Here is an 18,476-nt window from a genome sequence, read left to right as displayed (position 1 = left end):
CGGATACCCCCGGGCACCGGTCCCCCCTCCCGGCCCCCCCCGGACACCGACCCCCCCGCCCCAGCGCAGCACTCTGCCCTCCCAGGGAATCGACCCCCCCCCCCCCCTCCGGGTGCAGCACTCTGCCCCTCCCTCCCCCCCCCCCCCCCCCCCGGTCACTGACTCCTGGGCGCAGTGCTCTGCCCCTCCCCTGCCACTGACCCCCGGACACTCTGCCTCCTCCAGCCCCCTCTGGGAGCAGTGCTCTGCCCTCTCCGCCTCCTCTCCCGGGCACTCTGCCCTGGGAGCACCCGTCTGCCTTTCTTTTCCCTGGTTCTTCTTCCTGGGCACTGCTCCTCCCCTCCCTGCCCTCTGCAGCCTCTGGGCAGAGTCACTGCCTTCCCTTCCCTGCCCGCCCCCCCCACACCCAGCCACTGGTCTGTGGGGACACCTCTCCTGTCCTCCCCTAGGCACTGATTCCTGGGGCATTGACCTAGGGCACTATTCCTCTCCAAAGCCCTTTTTTCGTCCAACCCTGCCCTGACGCTGCTCCCTTTAGACCTTTGCTTGCCCATGGTGCTGCTCTTCCCCCTATCCCTGGGGCCACTACACCTGTGACACCCCCCTGCCTCCTGGCAGTGTGTAGGGAAAAACACCCACTATTCCAACCCCTCACAAGAACTGGGGAGGCTTTACATCCATTGAATCCCAGGGATTATCCTGGCCCCAGCTCCCCGCTACCTTTTTCTATGATGGGAGAAAGCAGGATTGTTTTTTGCACTTGTAGTGAGAGAAAAGCACAACCTCAGGGAGATCTGCATCTATAGAAATATATTTTCCTAAAGTGAAAAGACAAAACACCCTCTTCCCTCCCCCCATCAGACTTTTGGGGTCATTTGCAGCTGACACCGTCCGACTTCCTGGGTCTGTCAGACACAAGCCTGTCTCCCCTCTGGAAGCAGCATTCAATGAACTAGCTGAGTTGCAGGGCTCAGTATGTTTTGTGGACATACGTGTTTTTAAACTTTTTAAAGAACTTGATATCCTTGGGGTTTTTATGAGTTTCCCTTATTTTGTCACTTTCCTGCTCTCCGCACTGGAGACAGTTGTTGCCCTTGTTTTTTTCCTGGTGTTGCAGTACGGGGGACCTGAGTGGAGCTGGACTTTTTTATCAACAATCAAGTTGCCCTGGAGTCATGTTCATCTACCTGTTTAAGTGAGCAGGTTTGTCTCTTTCCTTCCTCGCGCCTGTTGGATGTGATGGAACTCATGTTTGCAGAGTGGGAGGACGGGGAAAGGTTTTCCTTTGAAGACTCTGACCGCTTTGAGGAAGACTCCCTTTGTTCCTTCATCTCTGAGGCGGAGAGCCTTTGTCAGAACTGGAGAGGATGGAGGAAGCAATCAGCTGGACCCAACTCCCCCACTGTCAGAATGAAAGGTGAGAGCCCTGAGTTTCAGGGGGGTGCTCTGGGAGTCTGAGTGAAACTTCTGGGCTGCATCAGGATGGGGAAACCTGGAGAGGGGTTGGGACATCAAGGCATGAGCCAAAATCTAGCAGGGGGAGGTTGTGAGTACAGGTTGAACAAAAATTATGCTAGAAACTTGGATGCAGTGATGGTTTCCTATTGGAGGAGATTGTTAATACAGCTTTTCTGTAGTGTTCTTCTGACCCACACTGCATTTGCCAAAGGTGTGCTTGGGAATCTGGAGGGGGGGAAGCCAAACCTATGTTGCACTAAGCAAGGCACATGCTTCACTTGGAATAATTAGTCATAGGCTCCCAGTTGTGACTAATTAACTGAAAAAACTGCTCCATAAAGATTTTGTAGGCTCCCCCGTTTTGTGTGCAGCAACCCACTTTCACACTCACTCTTGTATTTCTCTTTATCCTTCTGGTGCCTGCAGCAAACTTTCAGTGGTAGCTGTTGAGCAGGCAGGTGTGGAGACCTTATTGCAAGATGTGACTCAGCTAGACAAGTGTCAGCTGTGCCTCAAAAGCTGATGTTATTCCTGCCCTACTACCAGTTATTCCCTTCTTGCTGGAGAAAGCCCAACATACAGTGCCAGCCTCAGAAGCTGGTTTCCAAATAGTGGAGGCTGCTAACTTTTTGTCTGAGCTGATACGTTTGTATTAAACCCTTGTATCGAGCACTTGTGTTAAAATCACTTGTTTCCTCTGGTGACCTTATCTCAAAACTCTGGTACTTATCGTACTGAATGGACCCAGGCATAATGCTGGCAGAGTTGTTTCAATCTTGATTACATCATGACCATTTCTCTTTGTCCTGCGGGTCACGCTAATTCTGACCTATATGACCTCACCTGCTTTTCTACGGCTACACTCCCCACAACTCTTGTACTGCACCTCTTATCCCTGAACTGCAGCATTTCCTGCTTTTCCAAACCTGGGTCTTTCCTGAACAGAAAACCTTGTTTGTAATATGTTGTGCTGAAATATGGTAGTTTTGTGATGTGCACAAATGTCTGCTTAGACTAGACAATGCATTTTACTTTGAATCATCATCTTCCCAAGACAGCTTCATTTTTCTCTGCATAGTGAATTTGAACAATGGCACTCGTCCAGGATATTTAACCTCCTTTGTGTGTCTCTGCCGAGTGTCGTGGGGTGGCAAATGATGGGGAAGGAAGGAGCCTGGAAATCTCGCTGAGTGAAAATGTAAGCTGGATGGTGCTTTTGAGGTGCTTCTGTTGCATGTTTTGGTGTCAGTACTTGGGCACTCCTAGGTAAAATGAATAAGAAATAGCAGCACAAGCCATGCTATACTGATAGGGAGACACGAGCCCTGTCCAACGCAGCATATAGACAACATGGCTCTCTTGGTTTTCTGTGTCCCTTTCAGTCCAGTTGCACACACTGGTGCACTGCAAAGGAAGGGGTTGAATTCCCCACTAGTTTTAGTGTAAGACTGGTCCATGCAGGGGAAACAAAGGGAGGGTATTCTTTCCAACTCCATCACAAAACAAGGGCTGCCCACGAGTTGCCAGAATGGGGCCGTGTCTAGATTGTGCAGAAGTTCAAAATACAGCTGAGAGCTGTTGGGTAGGCTCTGTTGATCTCTGCTCCGCTGCGTGGGGCTTGAATAGTTCCACAGGCTCTGCTAGGTTACTTTGATATGCTTGTTTCTTGGTTGAGTTGCAGGTATGTGGTCATATGTCCCAACTGTCATGCACTGATGACCCTAAAATAAGAAGCCACTCAAAGTAAATTGTGCAGGTCTGTGATCCTCTCTCGTCTTTCGAACGTGAAATGGTCACAATACGTAAATCATTACTAATGCCTTGGAGTGGAGGGGTAAGGTCATACTTCTGAGTGGTAGTTCCAGGGGTTTTGAATATTCACATGGAGAGCTACTCTGGTTACCTTGGTTCATGTTTCTGAGCACAGTGTTGGGCCCTTCCTCCCAGCCCTCAGAGCCACGCAGAGCAGCCCTCCCCCGCCAATTCCAAGTGCCCCCTCCCCAACTTCTGCCATTTTCAGCGCTTACCCATTCACTCAAATAAATGCACTTTAACATCCCTAATTTGGGGTGCCAGGCTTTGAAAATCTAGCCAGAACGAGACGGAGACCAAGGAGGACTAAGGGCATGGTCAGTTCAGAGTAGTGGTCACCAACCTTTTTCATCCCAAAATCACTTTTTGAATTTTCGTGCAACCCAAGATGACGCCTAAGACAATGGTGTTGAATACGGAGTCTGTGTGTAATGTGTGCTATCTACATCGAAAACCAGGTATTTAGAATTCTTCATTCTGTCCTCTTCTCCATGTCCATGAGACATCTCTGACTGCACATTATCTGCCTGTGCTCCAGCCGGAGGAGCCATGTAGCCCCGCCAGTCGGCCGTGGCGTTCTGTCTGCCATGGCTGCCCCCGCAGGGACAACCTCACTGCGCCCCCGCTCCAGCCAGAGCAAGAGGGGGCAGTCACGCAGCCCAGCCAGCCAGCCATGGTGTTCTGTCTGCCAAGGCTGCCCCTGCAGGGACATCCGCACCGTTCCCTGGCTCCAGTCGAAGCAAAGGGGGGCAGTTGCCCATCCCCCATGCGACCCAGCCAGAACTCACCATGCCGCTGCCACCACCACTCACCTTCTGTTGCAGTACGACAGTGAGTGTTGGTGAGTGCTGCTGCATAGCTCTGCAAATGAAGAGGGTGGACCTAACATTTTTTGTGTGCAGCCACACAAGTGCGCAGGTCAGAGGGAACCTGGAGATTGACTGTTGGAGACACCGAGATCGACCGGTTGATCATGATTGAGGGGTTGGAGGCCATTGGGTTAGAGAGAATACTCAATGGTGGACAAAAGAGTGTGCCCATTTGTAAAATGTGTTGTAAAGAGGACAGAGACTAATTCTCCTTAGTTAATAAGGACAGAGAGGAGAGGATATTCTCTTTGAACTGCATTAATTCTTTTCTGTATGAAATCCCTACGCTAAGCAATCCGTCCCACCTTGTATTTAGTTCAGATGCTCTGGTTACTTTCTCCAGCTTTGGGTGAGCTCGGTAAAGCATGAAAGCTTGTCCCTTCAGCCAACAGAAGTTGGTTCAATAACCGATATTTCACCTACCTGGTCTTTCTTGTATCCTGGGAGCAACACAGCCACAAACATAAAAAAGAATCAGGCAAGCAAAATGTGAAAAGTAGTTTGAAGGTGCTGGGAGACTTGGGTCAAAATTAAAGAAACGAGGGAAGCTCACAGGAAGTATCAGTAAGTGCTCTGCCAAGCCCTTCTGAAGATGACACCTGGGTGGTATGGGGAATCTAGGAAGGCCACTCCCTGAGCTGATCATGGTGAGATGTGGTTAAAACTGAAGCTAGCTTTCCATTACAAGCTTGATTGTTCTTGCACTTGGGCTCGCCTGCTCATTTGTTTCATATTGTAAATACTGCATCATGACATTTCACCATGTCTTGTCAGAGGGCGGATATCTCTGTGAAGACTTGGGGAAATCATACAAATATCGTGGATTTCAAAAAGTCCAATGGTCACTTAATTCCAAGAGTTTTATGAAGCTTTTTTGTCTCTCCATATCTCCAAGTTGCCTATCCCTACAGTCAAAACTGATTTATCTTTTGGTGCTTGAAGTGTAGGAACGTATTTTTCAACGGTGGTTATAGTAATTAAAGATTTACAATTCATTTCACACAAATACTGAAATCTGAAGAAGCCTAAAATCCAATTATAAAAGTTACTTAAACTATTTGTCGTGTTTAAAAAAGAAAAAAAGTTGCAATTTTAGTTGAAGCCACTTTAACCCATTCACTCCTTTCCAATCCCCCCTGAAATGCCAAAAGTAATGGCACACATTTTTATCAAAGATTACATTAAAAAATGAATAAGAAACTTTTATAATCAGTTCATATCAGGAAAAGTCAAATTTTAAAGCATAAGCACTATTTTGGCCAAGCTATCAGCTGATTTCTGTGCGTCTTCTAAAAGCCTTAAATTGCTCAATAGATTTTGTGTCCTGGGAAGTTCAGGTCACTGAAAGCTAGGAAGAACCAATAATTCTATCAGCTGTTTAAAGTTCAGGAGATGTGAAAGGAAATTGACTCATCTGAGCCAGTGAAGTGCTTGCATTTAAAATTCAGTATTTACAATTTTCATTGCAAAAATATTTCATTGGCTCAGCCATGAGGTGGCTTCCTATTCCTGCTTCAGCATTTGGCTGCACTTTAAGACAGTTTACCTGGCTATTAGCCACTTGAAATTTAAGACATGAGGCAAACATAGGTTTGAGAATTAAGGTTGTGTCCAGCTACGCTCCAAGGAAAATTGCTATAGAAAACTTTGTGAATGACAGATGCCCAACCTAGGTGTTGGAATGTTTCATGTGGAAAAAACCTTATGTCCAGCATGTGCACTTTCCTAGGTGAACTCCTAAAGCGTGGCAAGATCCAAAAATGGAAGTGAGGGTTGCGTAGAATAGCAGACATGTGCCCAGCTCTCATCTGCTTGCAGTATCCACAGGCCCTGGTGTAGGATAGAGAGAATATGCTGCATCTCTGTTAGCACACCTGCTACTGAAATAGGGACAGGACCTTAGGGTGGAATTCCATCCAGCCTCTTCACCAGTTGCAATGCGGAAAGCATCGGGATGGTCCTGTATCGTGGATCATTCTTTCGCTAGTTCTCTGTCAGGTGTCATGGAAAGTTTCCCAGCCCCTCTTTGGGGAAAATGGAGTGTAACATAGGAAAGAAATAATGTGGAACAATGGTAAAAGGGAAGAGTTAGAGGCCACAATGCAGGGGGGAGAACCGGAGAGGCAAGTCTGCCATGCTCTATTAGACAGTAAAATGAAGCCTGTAAAGACATGATGTAACAAATGGAACCTTCTCCAGGATTTTCTAGTGTATATAATGAGAATCTCCATGACATAGTCCTCCCCCCTCCCCCCATCCTACATGGTTTCCAGATGTAAACAATGGAAAACAAGAGCTGGGTGGGGGAAAGCTGGAGGCACATCTGACCTCTTTTTAGATATAGTCATGAAAACAGTACCAGCGTGTGTCCAAACCATTCTCACTGGCATCTTGCCAATTTGTATAAGAGAACCAGATTCTTCCTTTGAGTAAATATGCTAAGGAAAATGTTGCTGTATCTGTACATGCTGAGTTTGACTTAGTGGAATCTTCATGCTTTATTTTTTCTGTATCTTCTCCGCTCCACTCTGTGCTGATTAGGCCTCAGTTGGGCTATGTCTACACTCACGGCTTCTTGCACAAGTAATATGCAAATGAGGCTAAGCGTGGAATATCGCCGAGCCTCGTTTGTATATTACTTGCGCAAGAAGCCGCGAGTGTAGACATAGCCTTGGAGTATTGTGTCCAGTTCTGGGCACCACATTTCAAGAAAGATGTGGAGAAATTGGAGAAGGTCCAGAGAAGAGCAACAAAAATGATTAAAGGTCTAGAAAACCTGACCTCTGAGGGAACCTGAAAGAATTGGGCTGCTTTAACTTGGAAAAGAGAAGACTGAGAAGGGGACATAACAGCTCTCAAGTACCTAAAAAGGTGTTACAAGGAGGAGGGAGAAAAATTGTTGTTCTGATAGGAGAAGCAGCAGTCGGCATTAATAGCAGCAAGGCAGGTTTAGTTAGGACATTAGGAAAAAACTTCCTAATTGGCAGGGTGGTTCAACATTGGAATAAATTGCCTAGGGGGGTTGTAGAATATACATCACTGGAGATGTTTAAGAGCAAGTTAGATAGGTATCCTTCAGAGATGATCTAGATCAGGGCTTCCAAAGTTGAGTAGTCCTGGGGGCCACCATGATACTCACAGCACATGCTGAGGGCTGCATCTTAAGTGTGGTTGCATGTACATGCAAATATATATGCAAATAGATTCTTTCATAGTGATGGATATGAATACCAAATTAAGGCAAGACCACACAACACACAGGCCCCATTTAAGTCAGTTATGCTGATATTAATAAAATGCAACATTTACCCAATTTCCAGCACTTTTAATGAGCAATGACAGTCCAGGAATTTAACTACTAAAATACATCTCAACAGAAGACCGTTATATTGACTCCTTTTTTCTTTTAGCTCCCATCCCATGGGCCGCAAACAAACAGGCCGCGGTCCGCATGTTGAGTTGCCCTGATGTAGATGATGGTTGGTCCTGCCGTGAGGGCAGGGGACTGGACTCTGACCTCTTGAGGTCCCTTCCAGTTCTAGTGTTCTGTGATTCAAGACAACAGACTTGATGCCAAGTCTAGTCGTCTTCACCACTTCTGTGCTCCTCGCCACCCACTTGGGGACTGCTTTTCCCACTGCTATTGTCAGGGCAATTGGTAACATTAAACAAGTGGATTCTAGAGAATGTTACTTGTGACTACTACATACAGTTGAAAACCCTCTTTTGTCCTAAGCCTACTCTTTCCTACCCCGAATGCAAGAGAGCCTGCTGAAGGAGGAGGTCTGTTTCCTGTCACATTTAGGGCAAGAGAAGGGTCCCTCATTAGCACAAAGTGGCTTTTATTAACACTTCTTGATTCTGAAAAAAACTGGTGGGCTTGGTCCCACTTAAGATCTCAGAAAATGGAAGAATGTTGTTTCCGCGTGTAGTCTCTAGCTTCTGTGAGCCACCTCCCTTCCTCCAGGAGACGTGATGTGAGACCCGGGGAGTCAAAGGGCTACACTGAAAATGTGCCGGGCAGGAAATGGACTGCTAAACCCAGGGTTGTGAGTTCAATCCTTGCAGAGACCATTTAGGGATTTGGGGCAAAAATTTGTCAGGGATGGTACTTGGTCCTGCTGTGAAGGCAGGGGACTGGACTTGATGACCTTCAAGGTCCCTTCCAGTTCTAGGAGGTAGGCAATCTCCATTAATTTAATTTATTTAATTTGACTTTAACAGAGTTCAAAAAAAGAACTAGATAAATTCAGGGAGTCTAGGTCCGTCAATGGCTGTTAGCCAGGATGGGTAGGAGGGTGTCCCTGGTCACTGTTTGTCAGAAGCTGGGAATGTGCGGCAGGGGAGAGATCACTTGATGATTCCCTGTTTAGCTCCCTCCCTCTGAGGCACGTGGCTGTGGCCACTGTAGGAAGACAGGACCCTGGGCTAGATGGACATTTGGTCTGACCCAGAATGGCCGTTCTTAAGTTTTCACGTTCACTCTGCCAGGGACTGAATTTGCTACCACTGGTGTTTAATTCGGCTTTTGTGTAACACAGGGCTGTGAAACTCCAAGAGTCTCATAAAGAAAAATTCTGAACTCTCCTCCAAAGGAACCTTTTTCTCACAAATGTGCCTTAAATTCGTAAGAAGCAGACACTGCTCTGATTGTCAGTCTGCTCTGCAGGCTAAGAAAAGAAACATCACCTCTGAGCAGTTTGCATACTCTTTTTCAAGACTGGTTTAGTCTCCTAAAGTAGGAGAGAGGTAGGGGTGTGTGTGTGTGTGTGGGAATGAGAATGTCTCAAAGGAAGCTTTTGTGCAGTTTGGTCGTGACTGTTTTACACAAGAACGGAGTGAGGGGTATTGCTGTGGGCAGCAGAGAAACAGGAATAGATGGAGAACTGGTGTAGAGTTGGATGGGATTCAGTGAATGTTCGCATCTATTTTAAGCAAATCTGCAGTCAGGGGTGTAGCACAATGTCCCATTGAGCCTACTTCTACTCTGCGGGGGTGGGGGTAGGAGGCAGAGGCAGTTGTTGACTACTGAGAATTAAAATAGTTGAATCAGTCTTCAAGGCCACCCTCTGACTATCCCTGGACCCTTTTAACCAATGAATTGCTCTGATGGACACCCTGCTAATAGGGCGCTCGGGATTTTTAACACACACCAACTTTGCGTAATTTTTTGATGTCTGTTCTTTCAAGACAAATCTTCCGCTACTCAGCTGTGCTTATGTTTGATGGGTTAACAGAAGCCTGCCTCTTCCAGACACTCCGCCTCTTCAGAGCTGCTAACATCTGCTGGGCAATGATTCTGTGTAGGACCAGTTCTGTATATCTCCATGTGGCAGTGGCCAAGAGCAGTCTCTGCAGTGAGGTGCTCAGTGTCTGTTTGGAATCGTCCCCTTGCAGTTGCTCACAACTCTCTCGAATTCCTTTGGGGCTGAAGCGTCCAGGTATAGCACAAAGGCTCGTTCTTAAAGTGGAACAAAACTAGCCTTCCCTTTTTATTTTTTCTAATGAAGTGCTCAGGGAAAAACAAACACCTTATTCGAGCAATCAGAAATGTGCTTCATAACATAAGCTTTCCAAGGGGCAGCCCAGTTAGTCTATAACTGGAAAAACTTAAACAACAACAAATAGTCTAGCAGCACCTTAGACTGACAAAACATGTAGATGGCATCATGTAACTTGAACAATTCAATTCACTGTCTTTTTTTTTTCTTCTCTTCCTCCTTCCTCTCCCCGGCCTTCCCTTATTTATTCATGGATCTGGACTTTTAATACTCCAGTCATCTGAAGTAGGTTGTACCCATGAAAGCTCATGATACCATCTACATGTTTTGTTAGTCTCTAAGGTGCTGCTGGACTATAGGTTGTGTTTAAATTTTTTCATAACATAGATGGTTGAAACTAGAATCTTCCAACTTGGTTGATTTGGGCCTATTGCCAAACTCAACCCAGTTTGCTGAAATATTTTTATGGTTGTGTGTAAAATCTACAACTTCTTGTTTGTGAAGCAGAAAAGAAAAATAATATTCCTACTCAGTTTTTGGTAGAGTTCTCCCCAGCCTTGCCTTGTAGAAATGCTGCATTTTCAGGAGTTGCCTGGGGAAAAAAATCTCACTTGTTACCTTAAAAATCAAATTGTTCCTACATTCAAAACCAGAAAGGGCATGTCTACACTACAGACTTGAGTCGGCAGCCAGCTGCTGCAGTAATTACGGCAATAGTGCATGACTACACCCCAGGCCACATGTCAGAGGCCTGTGTCCTCACCAGTAGCACTTGTGTCAGTGCTGCGAAGAATGCCATGTGGTGGCTAGCCATCCCATAGTGCAGCTTGTTGCAGGGGGTTTTGGCAAGGGCTTGCAAAGCCCCACTGGAATCAGAACATTTTCTCAGAGGGGACTGGAAATGTGGCTTTGCAGTTCCAGTCTCAGCTGGAACCCATCGTATTTTTGTGGGTTTTTTTCAAAAGGCTCGCATAGCCAAGAGTGTGCCATCTCCCAAGAAGCCATGATCCCGCTGAACTGTGTGCTGTATTGTGAGCAGTACAACCTTCTCCCTTTAGTCTATGGTAACTCCAGAGCAGGGAAAGAGCTGCGATGCTGAATATGGCAATATCCTTCAAGCAGCCCTCGAATGAAACAATTCCCCGTTGTTGCTGGCAGATGTGCAGCATCTGAACACAGTGGCGATGAGATGTCAGTCATGCTGCTGAGACCTGGCTGTGGACCTGGACAGCAGCAAGGAACTATTCAGTGGTTGACGGTGGCTTTGGCCATTTAGAGGAGCGCTGTCGCTGTTTGCTTTCTAAATTAGACCTCCGTGAAAGCGGTATCCTCACGGCTACAACTGCCTTGTACCCACCATTCTGAAGCGCACACAAATGGTGAGAGGTTTCCATGGGGGTGGGGCGTGGAAGTAAACTTTTGTGATGAAAGACACAGATGGAGTTGAAGGGATTGGTCCAGTTTTCAAATAAATAGTACAGAGAGGGTGGGGGAAGGGGAAGAGAAGGAAAAAGGGGAAAGAAATTGTCAGAGTGTCCATGCTCAATGAAGCTGTTAAGAATACTTAGTACCCGCTCTAAGTACCTTTATTTGTTTTTTATGTCATTAGAGCGTGGAATGTAGCAGGTCATCCAGCCAATGGTTTTGTTTAGGCTTCTATTGTAGGAATCAACTTGTAACTGAATTTAAGTTCTGTAGTTTCCCTGTTAAGCTGGGTTTTGAAATTGGTTTGGAATAATACGGTGACTTTGAGATCCATTAATGAGTGCCTGGGGAAGTTAAAATGTTTCTCAACAGGTTTCTGGGTGTTGCCTTTTTGGATGTCTGATTTGTGTCCATTAATTCTTTCTCATAGAGACTGTCCCGTTTGGCCAGTATCCGTGTCAGAGGGGCATTGCTGGCATTTGATGACATAGATCACATTAGTGGATGTGCAGTTAAATGAGACTCTGATGTGGTGATTTACGTGGTTAGGTCCTGTGATATTACCTGTAGAGATGTGTGGCATCAGGGTTGCTTGCAGGGGTGGGTTCCTGGGTGAGCGTGGAGGTGTACTGCGTGGTTATCGGAAAGAACTTATTTGAGGTTAGGGCGTTGTCTGTAGGCGAGGATTGGCCTTTCCCCCAAGACCAGCGAAAGTGAGTGGTCATTTTCCAGGACAGGTTGTAGATGGTTGATCATGCGCTGGAGGGGTTTAAGTTGGGGGCTGAAGGTGACGACAAGTGGTGTCCTGTTGTTTTCTTGTAGAGCCTATCTTGAAGTAGCTGTCGTCTGGGTACTAGTCCGGCCCTGTCGATCTGTTTTTCCACTTCTCTGGGTGGCTATTCCAGTTTTAGGAATGCTCAATACAGACCCTGGAGGCATTTGTCTGTCTGTGGGATTGCCATTCCAGTTGTAGGTTTCTCAAGGCCAGGGGCTCTACTGCTGCGAGTTTGTGAGCCTTGCCCACAGGAGGAGGGGGATGGTGTTGGTGCTTGCTGGGGACTGGTGAGTCAGGATACAGGCTAGAGAGCACCTCGCAGTCAGCCATTGAAACCCTGCCAAGGCTAAGCAGCAGTTGAAGGGCATGTGTGCGCTTCAGTGAAACTGTCTCCGGCTCTGGCTACAGGGCTTTAAAATTGCAGTGCAGACATCTGGGCTTAGGCTGGAGCTCAGTCCACACCTGGACATGCACCCTGCAGTCTCCAGCCCCGCCTCATGAACACGACTCCGCCGGCTGCAGTTGTTCTGGGGCAGTCTAGACGTATGTGAAGTCACTGCCCGGGAGGGGTGAAAAACCCCAGTTAAACCTAGCCTTGAACTGGTGAAGTGTGGGATCCCAGCGGGGGGCTGCTCCAGCCCAAACCCGCTCACCGAGGATGGAGGGGGAGCAGGCCGCTGGCTCTCAACTCCCGGGTGGGAGGCTGCTCCCGCCCCCGGTACCGGATAACTGGTTCACCATTCGCGTCCCCGCTACCTGTGGAATGGGCGAGTGCTCAGTAACAAAGTAGGCCATTTCTGTAGTCGTTTATGGGTCCCATGTGTGCTTCAGTGTATTTCATGGCTACCCTGCGTGTGTGGACTGAGTTGGTTCTCGGGGAAGGCTGAGACACATCACATCTGTTTGTGTGTCCTCACTACCTGCAGGGAATGTGTGAGGCTTATGGACACCTCACATGCTGATCTAAGGGGCCCTTTCGTCAGTGAGGCAGTCTACCTCCCTGGGCGGGGGGAGCCGGGTTAACAGAATTCTTGCATCCACCCAAAGTGCACAGTGTGAAGCTGGAATGCTGAAGCCCGAGGGGCAGGCCAGACTAGACTAGAAAATTGGGCTGGTTTATCCCCATTAGTTAGTGGTTCAGATGTAGACGAGCGATGTGTGGCCTACCCTGGAGAAAGAACGAGGTCCCTTGGGGGGGAGCACTCCGAAGGGGCTGCTTCCAAAGCTGGGGTGTAGCAGCAGTCCTGTGGATCCAGGACACAGTCCCGTTTCCACTCCCAGTGGGTCAATAGTCACGTCGCGTAGGCCAGCAGAATGACGGGCTCTCGTTCCCTACCTCCACTGAGACTCCCTTGGTGCCAATCCAGTTTGTCAGGTCACCAGCACTAAATTCGCTGAGCGGTTTACCTACAACTTGCAGTCTGAACTTGCTTCACTTGCTCGAAATCCCCGTCAGCTTTTGCAGTTTTACAATCACACGTCAAGAGTCTTTAGATCGTCTCCTCTCTGGCGTTGTGTGAAAGACCCAGACAAACCGGAAAAACGGACTCAATGCAAAGTCTATTGAAAGGAAAAAGGGATGATTCAAAATATTTTAGCTATAGAGATCTCAGGAGTTAATTTGTGCCTGGGTTTCAACCTAGTGTAGCAACAGATGTGATTTTTAAAATGTCAGTGTGTCTCAGAATGGCCAGGGGGTTTTGATGGCCAGACAATTGCAGAGAGATGGTAGAAAACACTAGCTGGAAAACGAGAGTGGATCTGGTCTCCCCTCCTCCAAACTAGTTTCTCTGTTAAATGTAAAGGAGGGGACAATCCCTTTCCTTTGTAATTTAGCTATGCCCAGATCCTGTGGATTTAATGATAGTATTAATGCTTCACACAACAAAGCCCCCCTCTTCAGTGCAGGTTAAAGGTTCCTGTTTCACATCCCTCTCGTGTGGGGAAACCCAATGCCAGACTGACTCCATTCAAAGGGAATGCTGCTTAGCATGGCTAGTAATTTCAGTGCACTCAGATGGTCAGGAATGTGGACATTTGCAAGCTGTGTGCGCTCTTTCCATCTGTTTGTGTAATCCCTCAATTTGACAGGGCTTTCTGTGCTGGGGAAATCTTGGCTGCTCTGCTGCCTGCGTTTCCATCCCATCCTATCCGGTCCTCCGGAGTTGGAGTGCAGACCGTTCTGACTGGAGGGCTGTCTCCGGGCAGAGCGAGGGAAAGTGCTTAGTGACATCAGGGCTGGGTTTTCCTTTGAAATGTTGCCTGCTGGCAGGGAGGGAGAGGCTGTGGCTGGATTGGTTAAGTTCAGCCTGCCAGTGAGGTCTAAACCCTGGTTAGGGAGATTCAGAGACCTAAGTATGGAAGATCTGAAGCTGTATTAATTAGACACGGGGGGGAGAGGGGGGCACTGCATGACCAGAGCTGCTGTCCCAGTGCGGGGAGGTGAGTGGGTCTCAGTGAAGCAGTGAGGTGCTTTGAGGTAAGGCCTGTCTCTGGTTTTGGGGCCCCGGGCTGCAGTCCCCAGACTGCATCACTGCTATCCAAGTGTGGCTGCCTGACTGAGTTGCTCGCTCTCTTCGTAAGGTCGTTGTGTAGTGCTTGTATTGCCATAGTCAGGGTGCTGTGGAGATGTGCGCACAGGCTGTGTCCATGCATTGTGTACCTATTAGGGCTGTCTGTTAGTTGTGCTGCGACCCCACTGATCCTGTGTCCCCTGACAGGGTTGGTGCCCCGACTGTCTTTTTGAGCCCAGTTCTCCAGCCTTCTTCAACCGAGACATACAGGGCTGCACCTCCAAGGCTGCAGGTGCACCCCGAAAGCAGTGCAGGACGAGACCCCCTCCCAGCACTCAGTATATAGCCCCTCTGGGAGCCAAACCCCATAGCAATCTGTTTTATGCTATATAGAATCCCATACAGAGTAAGCTAATGAAAATTCACCCTCTGTCAATGTGACGAGATTCAGAGTCCTTGCTCCCCCCTCCCCTGGTTACAATTATTTAGGCTGAGTTTATTAATAAACAAAAGTGATTTTATAAAGGGTAGCATCTGAGCAGTTATATGAGAGCTTGCAGAACTTGTTCTAGGTTTGATCCCCTCCCAGCCTCTCATGGAAAACCACAAATAAAGACGGGTTCCAGTTTCACGTGACAGTCACACATCTCTAGTTATTCTTCACCAGCTGAACCCCAAGTTCTCAGCAGGGTTTTTCGGTTCATTGTCTCTCACTGATGGGCCTCAGCACTGACCTTTTTCATTGTTGTGCCTGAAGTGTCAGCAGTGACATAATTGTCATTTGTGCAAAGCAGCAAATATGAAATTATCGGCACAGGCTCCTAATTTTACTCTACACAGATGGGCTAGTCCTATTCAGCAAATCACAGCTTTTCCAGTGATACGTTGCACGAGCCGTCTTGCGTCCAGCACATCTGAGTTATGACTAGAGATGTAAAATCCTGGTTAAGAAGTGAACGGGTTAAATGGAATGTGGGGGCCGAGCCAGGCTGCAGTGACCCACAGTGTGGTGCCAGGGGCCTGGCTAGCCTGTCAGTTAACCAGTTACTGGTAAGCATCTTCCTGCACGCAGCCGTTGGATTGGCAGGTGACTCTCCAGAAATGTCTTCTGCTGCTACTTGTATCTAAATGCAATAGGAGGAGAGAAATAACGGGAGTAGCTCAGCCTCCGATTAGTTTGGCTCTCCCTATGGGCAGCTGTATCTAATGGTCCTTGTTCTGTTAGATGGTTTGGTGATTCCACTGGTGGAACTGTCTGCGAAGCAGGTGGCGTTTCACATTCCATTCGAGGTGGTGGAGAAAGTCTACCCCCCTGTACCTGAGCAGCTGCAGCTTCGCATCGCCTTCTGGAGCTTCCCGGAGAACGAGGAGGACATCAGGTAATGTGTTCTGTTCTGCCCTGTGTGGGCTTTGAAACACACCCATCTCTGTAGAGGAGACTCCAAGTCCTGGATCAGATTGGGGTCCCTTGCTCTCTTGGTGCTGTTCTAACTCCTGCATCGCCGGCACAGTTTGAATCTGTTGCTGAAGAGGCAGGATTGCACACGTCTGAAATGCTGGACAAGACTTGCATTCCTAGAGGCAGCCGGGAGACTCGGTCTTGTACCGTGGCACTAAAAACAGCTGTGTAGGAGGAGTGGCTTGGTCTGAAGACCATCCCCTCTAGGCTTCATAATCCAGCCCAAGCCTGAATGTTGCCAGAGATATTTTTGGTGCTGTCATGCGGGCCCAAGGCCGTGGACCCAGGTGCTAAGTCTCATTGCTGTTTGTTGTCTAGACAAACCCTTAGTTATGGCAGTTCAAGAACTGGGGAGGTCCTGACCATCTGGGTGGCCAGGACAGGGTGGGCCAGACAAGTGGCCGGATTCCTTACTTGGTCTCCAGTGTAGCGATCAGTAATCTTTCTGCTTTCGGTTGCTTTGGGTTTTGGCTATTAGCTGCTTTTTCTGGAATCTCCCATAAATGGTTCTGGTTGTGGGATGGGAACGTGTGCATTCAGTCTGCAGCTAGAACGCGCTTGTAAAGCTGTGCTCCAGGAGTTGCTTTGGAAACTCACATGGCCAGGGGACGGTCCCACCAGGAGGAGCCGTCCCAGATGCGTACACTGGAGCTGTAGAAGAATACAGGCAGCTAGCTCTGGTATGCGATAACTTTAAAAGTCATCCAATAACTTACCAATTGGGTAGAGCCCTGCAAATCCATGGATAGCCGCAGCTCATCTTTGTGGATACAGAGGTGGATAAAAAAATTGGTATCTGCACAGGGTATCTAATGGGTACAAGGACAGCAAATCTCATTAAGCATTTTGGTGTCTGTCTCTTTAGAAAGGACTGGCTCAATTAAAAAGGAGTGGTACGTAGTCATGGTAACAAGTGACCCCAGGAACTGGAAAAGGGCATGTCAAACTCATGTGAGCCTCTGAAGAAGGTGTAGCCCCAACGCTCTATGGTAATATGCAGGCGTGGCAATTTCCTGAATTCGTTTAGGTCAGGGTACAGGAAATACCTACTTGAACCCAGTTTGAACCAGGCAAGTGGGAAGAAGAATTGTCCAGCAAGCATAGACTGCCTCTTTCAAACCTTGGCTCCATCCACTCAGAACGGAGGCATAGGCTTGGTGCCATCTGCAAAACAATGCTGCGTGCCCAAAGGGACCAGGCTTCTGATGGGTTGTTTCAACCCTACAGCTCTGCACTGGGATTTTCATACAATCCGATGTTTTACTTTCATTTGTATAACAATAAATCCTGAAGTGAGTCCTGACGCGTAACTTCCTTGAGAGCATGCCAAGCCAAGGTGTCAGTGTTATAACTGTGTGTTCATGAAGTAGCATGTCATGAAACCGTTTTTAAAATCGGAAGTGCCTTAAACTGTGGCTAGTAGCTTTTTCCCAAGGAGGTATAAACCATGGTTTTACCTGGGGGTTAAAAATCACCTGTGGTAAATACTACACCATCCCTGGCGGAATGCCTAGGAATGTCAATGATTACTCGCAGGATCTCTTAGACAGTGAGTCAGGATTTCTGTAGATAGGGTGTTAGAGAAAAATGATAGAAAAGCGTGGCCCCCACTTTAAAGGTGAGGTAAAAATGACTATCAACAAGCCCTAACTTATTTAATATCCAAACAGATGATGGTGCACGTGTGTTCAAAAACATAACACACAATATGAACAAAATTGGAAACGGTAATTAATTGCCCAAAATGTTGAAATTACAGCTACACTAAAACTCCGTTGGTCTGGCATCCCAATGCTCCAGCACTCCTCATGGTCCGGCACCATCAGGAACCTGGAAGTGCTCTGGGCAGCCGGACAGTTGGAGCTGCTCTGCGCCCGGCTTCCCCATTCAGCCGCTGCTGAAACTGACCAGCAGCTGAATTGGGGAAGCCTGGGGCAGAGCAGCTGGGGTGCTGCCAGGTTGGTCCCGTAGCGCCGACCCTTGGCGCGGCGAGACCAACCTGGCAGCACCCCAGCTGCTCTGCCGCAGGTATCCCCGATTCAGCCACTGCTGAAACTGACCAGCAGCGGCTGAAACTGACCAGCAGCGGCTGAAACTGACCAGCAGTGGCTAAATTGGGGACGCCTGGGGCAGAGCCGGACTATTGGAAGGGGGGGCTATGAGGGGTCTGGGGTGGCATCCCTCCATCCCTTATAGCCCCCCCTTCCGATAGTCCTGCATATCTGATAATCCGGCACCCCCTGGGTCCTAAAGGTGCCGGATTATTGGAAGTTTACTGTACTGACTTGCTGGCTCTTTTGCCAGAGCAACATCACAACTTCCATGAATTTGAAAGAGCTGTTGCTCTCTTAAATCCCCTCTTCATCTCTCAGCCTTGAAAATACATGTTTGAGACAAGTATGACATTTCTCATCCCTGAGCTCAGGTACATTTTTTAAGTCTAAAATCAAATCTGTGTAGTCTGTGTGCATTAAGTCTGCATAAAAATGTCTCTTTACATGATCAAAGCACCATGCAAAATATTTCATAAATTGTCTTTTAATTTAATTTGATATAAAAATAGTTTTTACGTGAGGAAACCTGCTCCGAACATGTTGTGAAGAATTTGGTTAATAAAATCTTAAGATTTATTCTAAAGCTTAATTTGAACTGCTCATACAGTTG

General features: G+C 47.7%; 1 protein-coding gene across 1 annotated transcript in view; it reads left to right on the top strand.

Moving 5' to 3' along the window:
- Positions 1-153: 153 nt before the first annotated feature.
- Positions 154-18,476, top strand: part of ZSWIM8 (zinc finger SWIM-type containing 8) — a 55,990-nt gene continuing 37,667 nt past the window's right edge. Inside the window, exons 1-2 of the mRNA XM_075934632.1 lie at positions 154-1,417; positions 15,579-15,732. Coding sequence (XP_075790747.1) covers positions 1,240-1,417; positions 15,579-15,732 — 332 coding nt within the window. The 5' untranslated portion in view covers positions 154-1,239. The remainder of the gene's footprint in view (positions 1,418-15,578; positions 15,733-18,476) is intronic.

The sequence above is a fragment of the Pelodiscus sinensis genome, chromosome 8 (assembly GCF_049634645.1).
Source record: "Pelodiscus sinensis isolate JC-2024 chromosome 8, ASM4963464v1, whole genome shotgun sequence".
In the NCBI taxonomy this organism is placed as follows: domain Eukaryota; kingdom Metazoa; phylum Chordata; order Testudines; family Trionychidae; genus Pelodiscus; species Pelodiscus sinensis.
The sequence above is the reverse complement of the archived record's forward strand: the minus strand, read 5'-3'. Positions and strand labels throughout refer to the sequence as shown.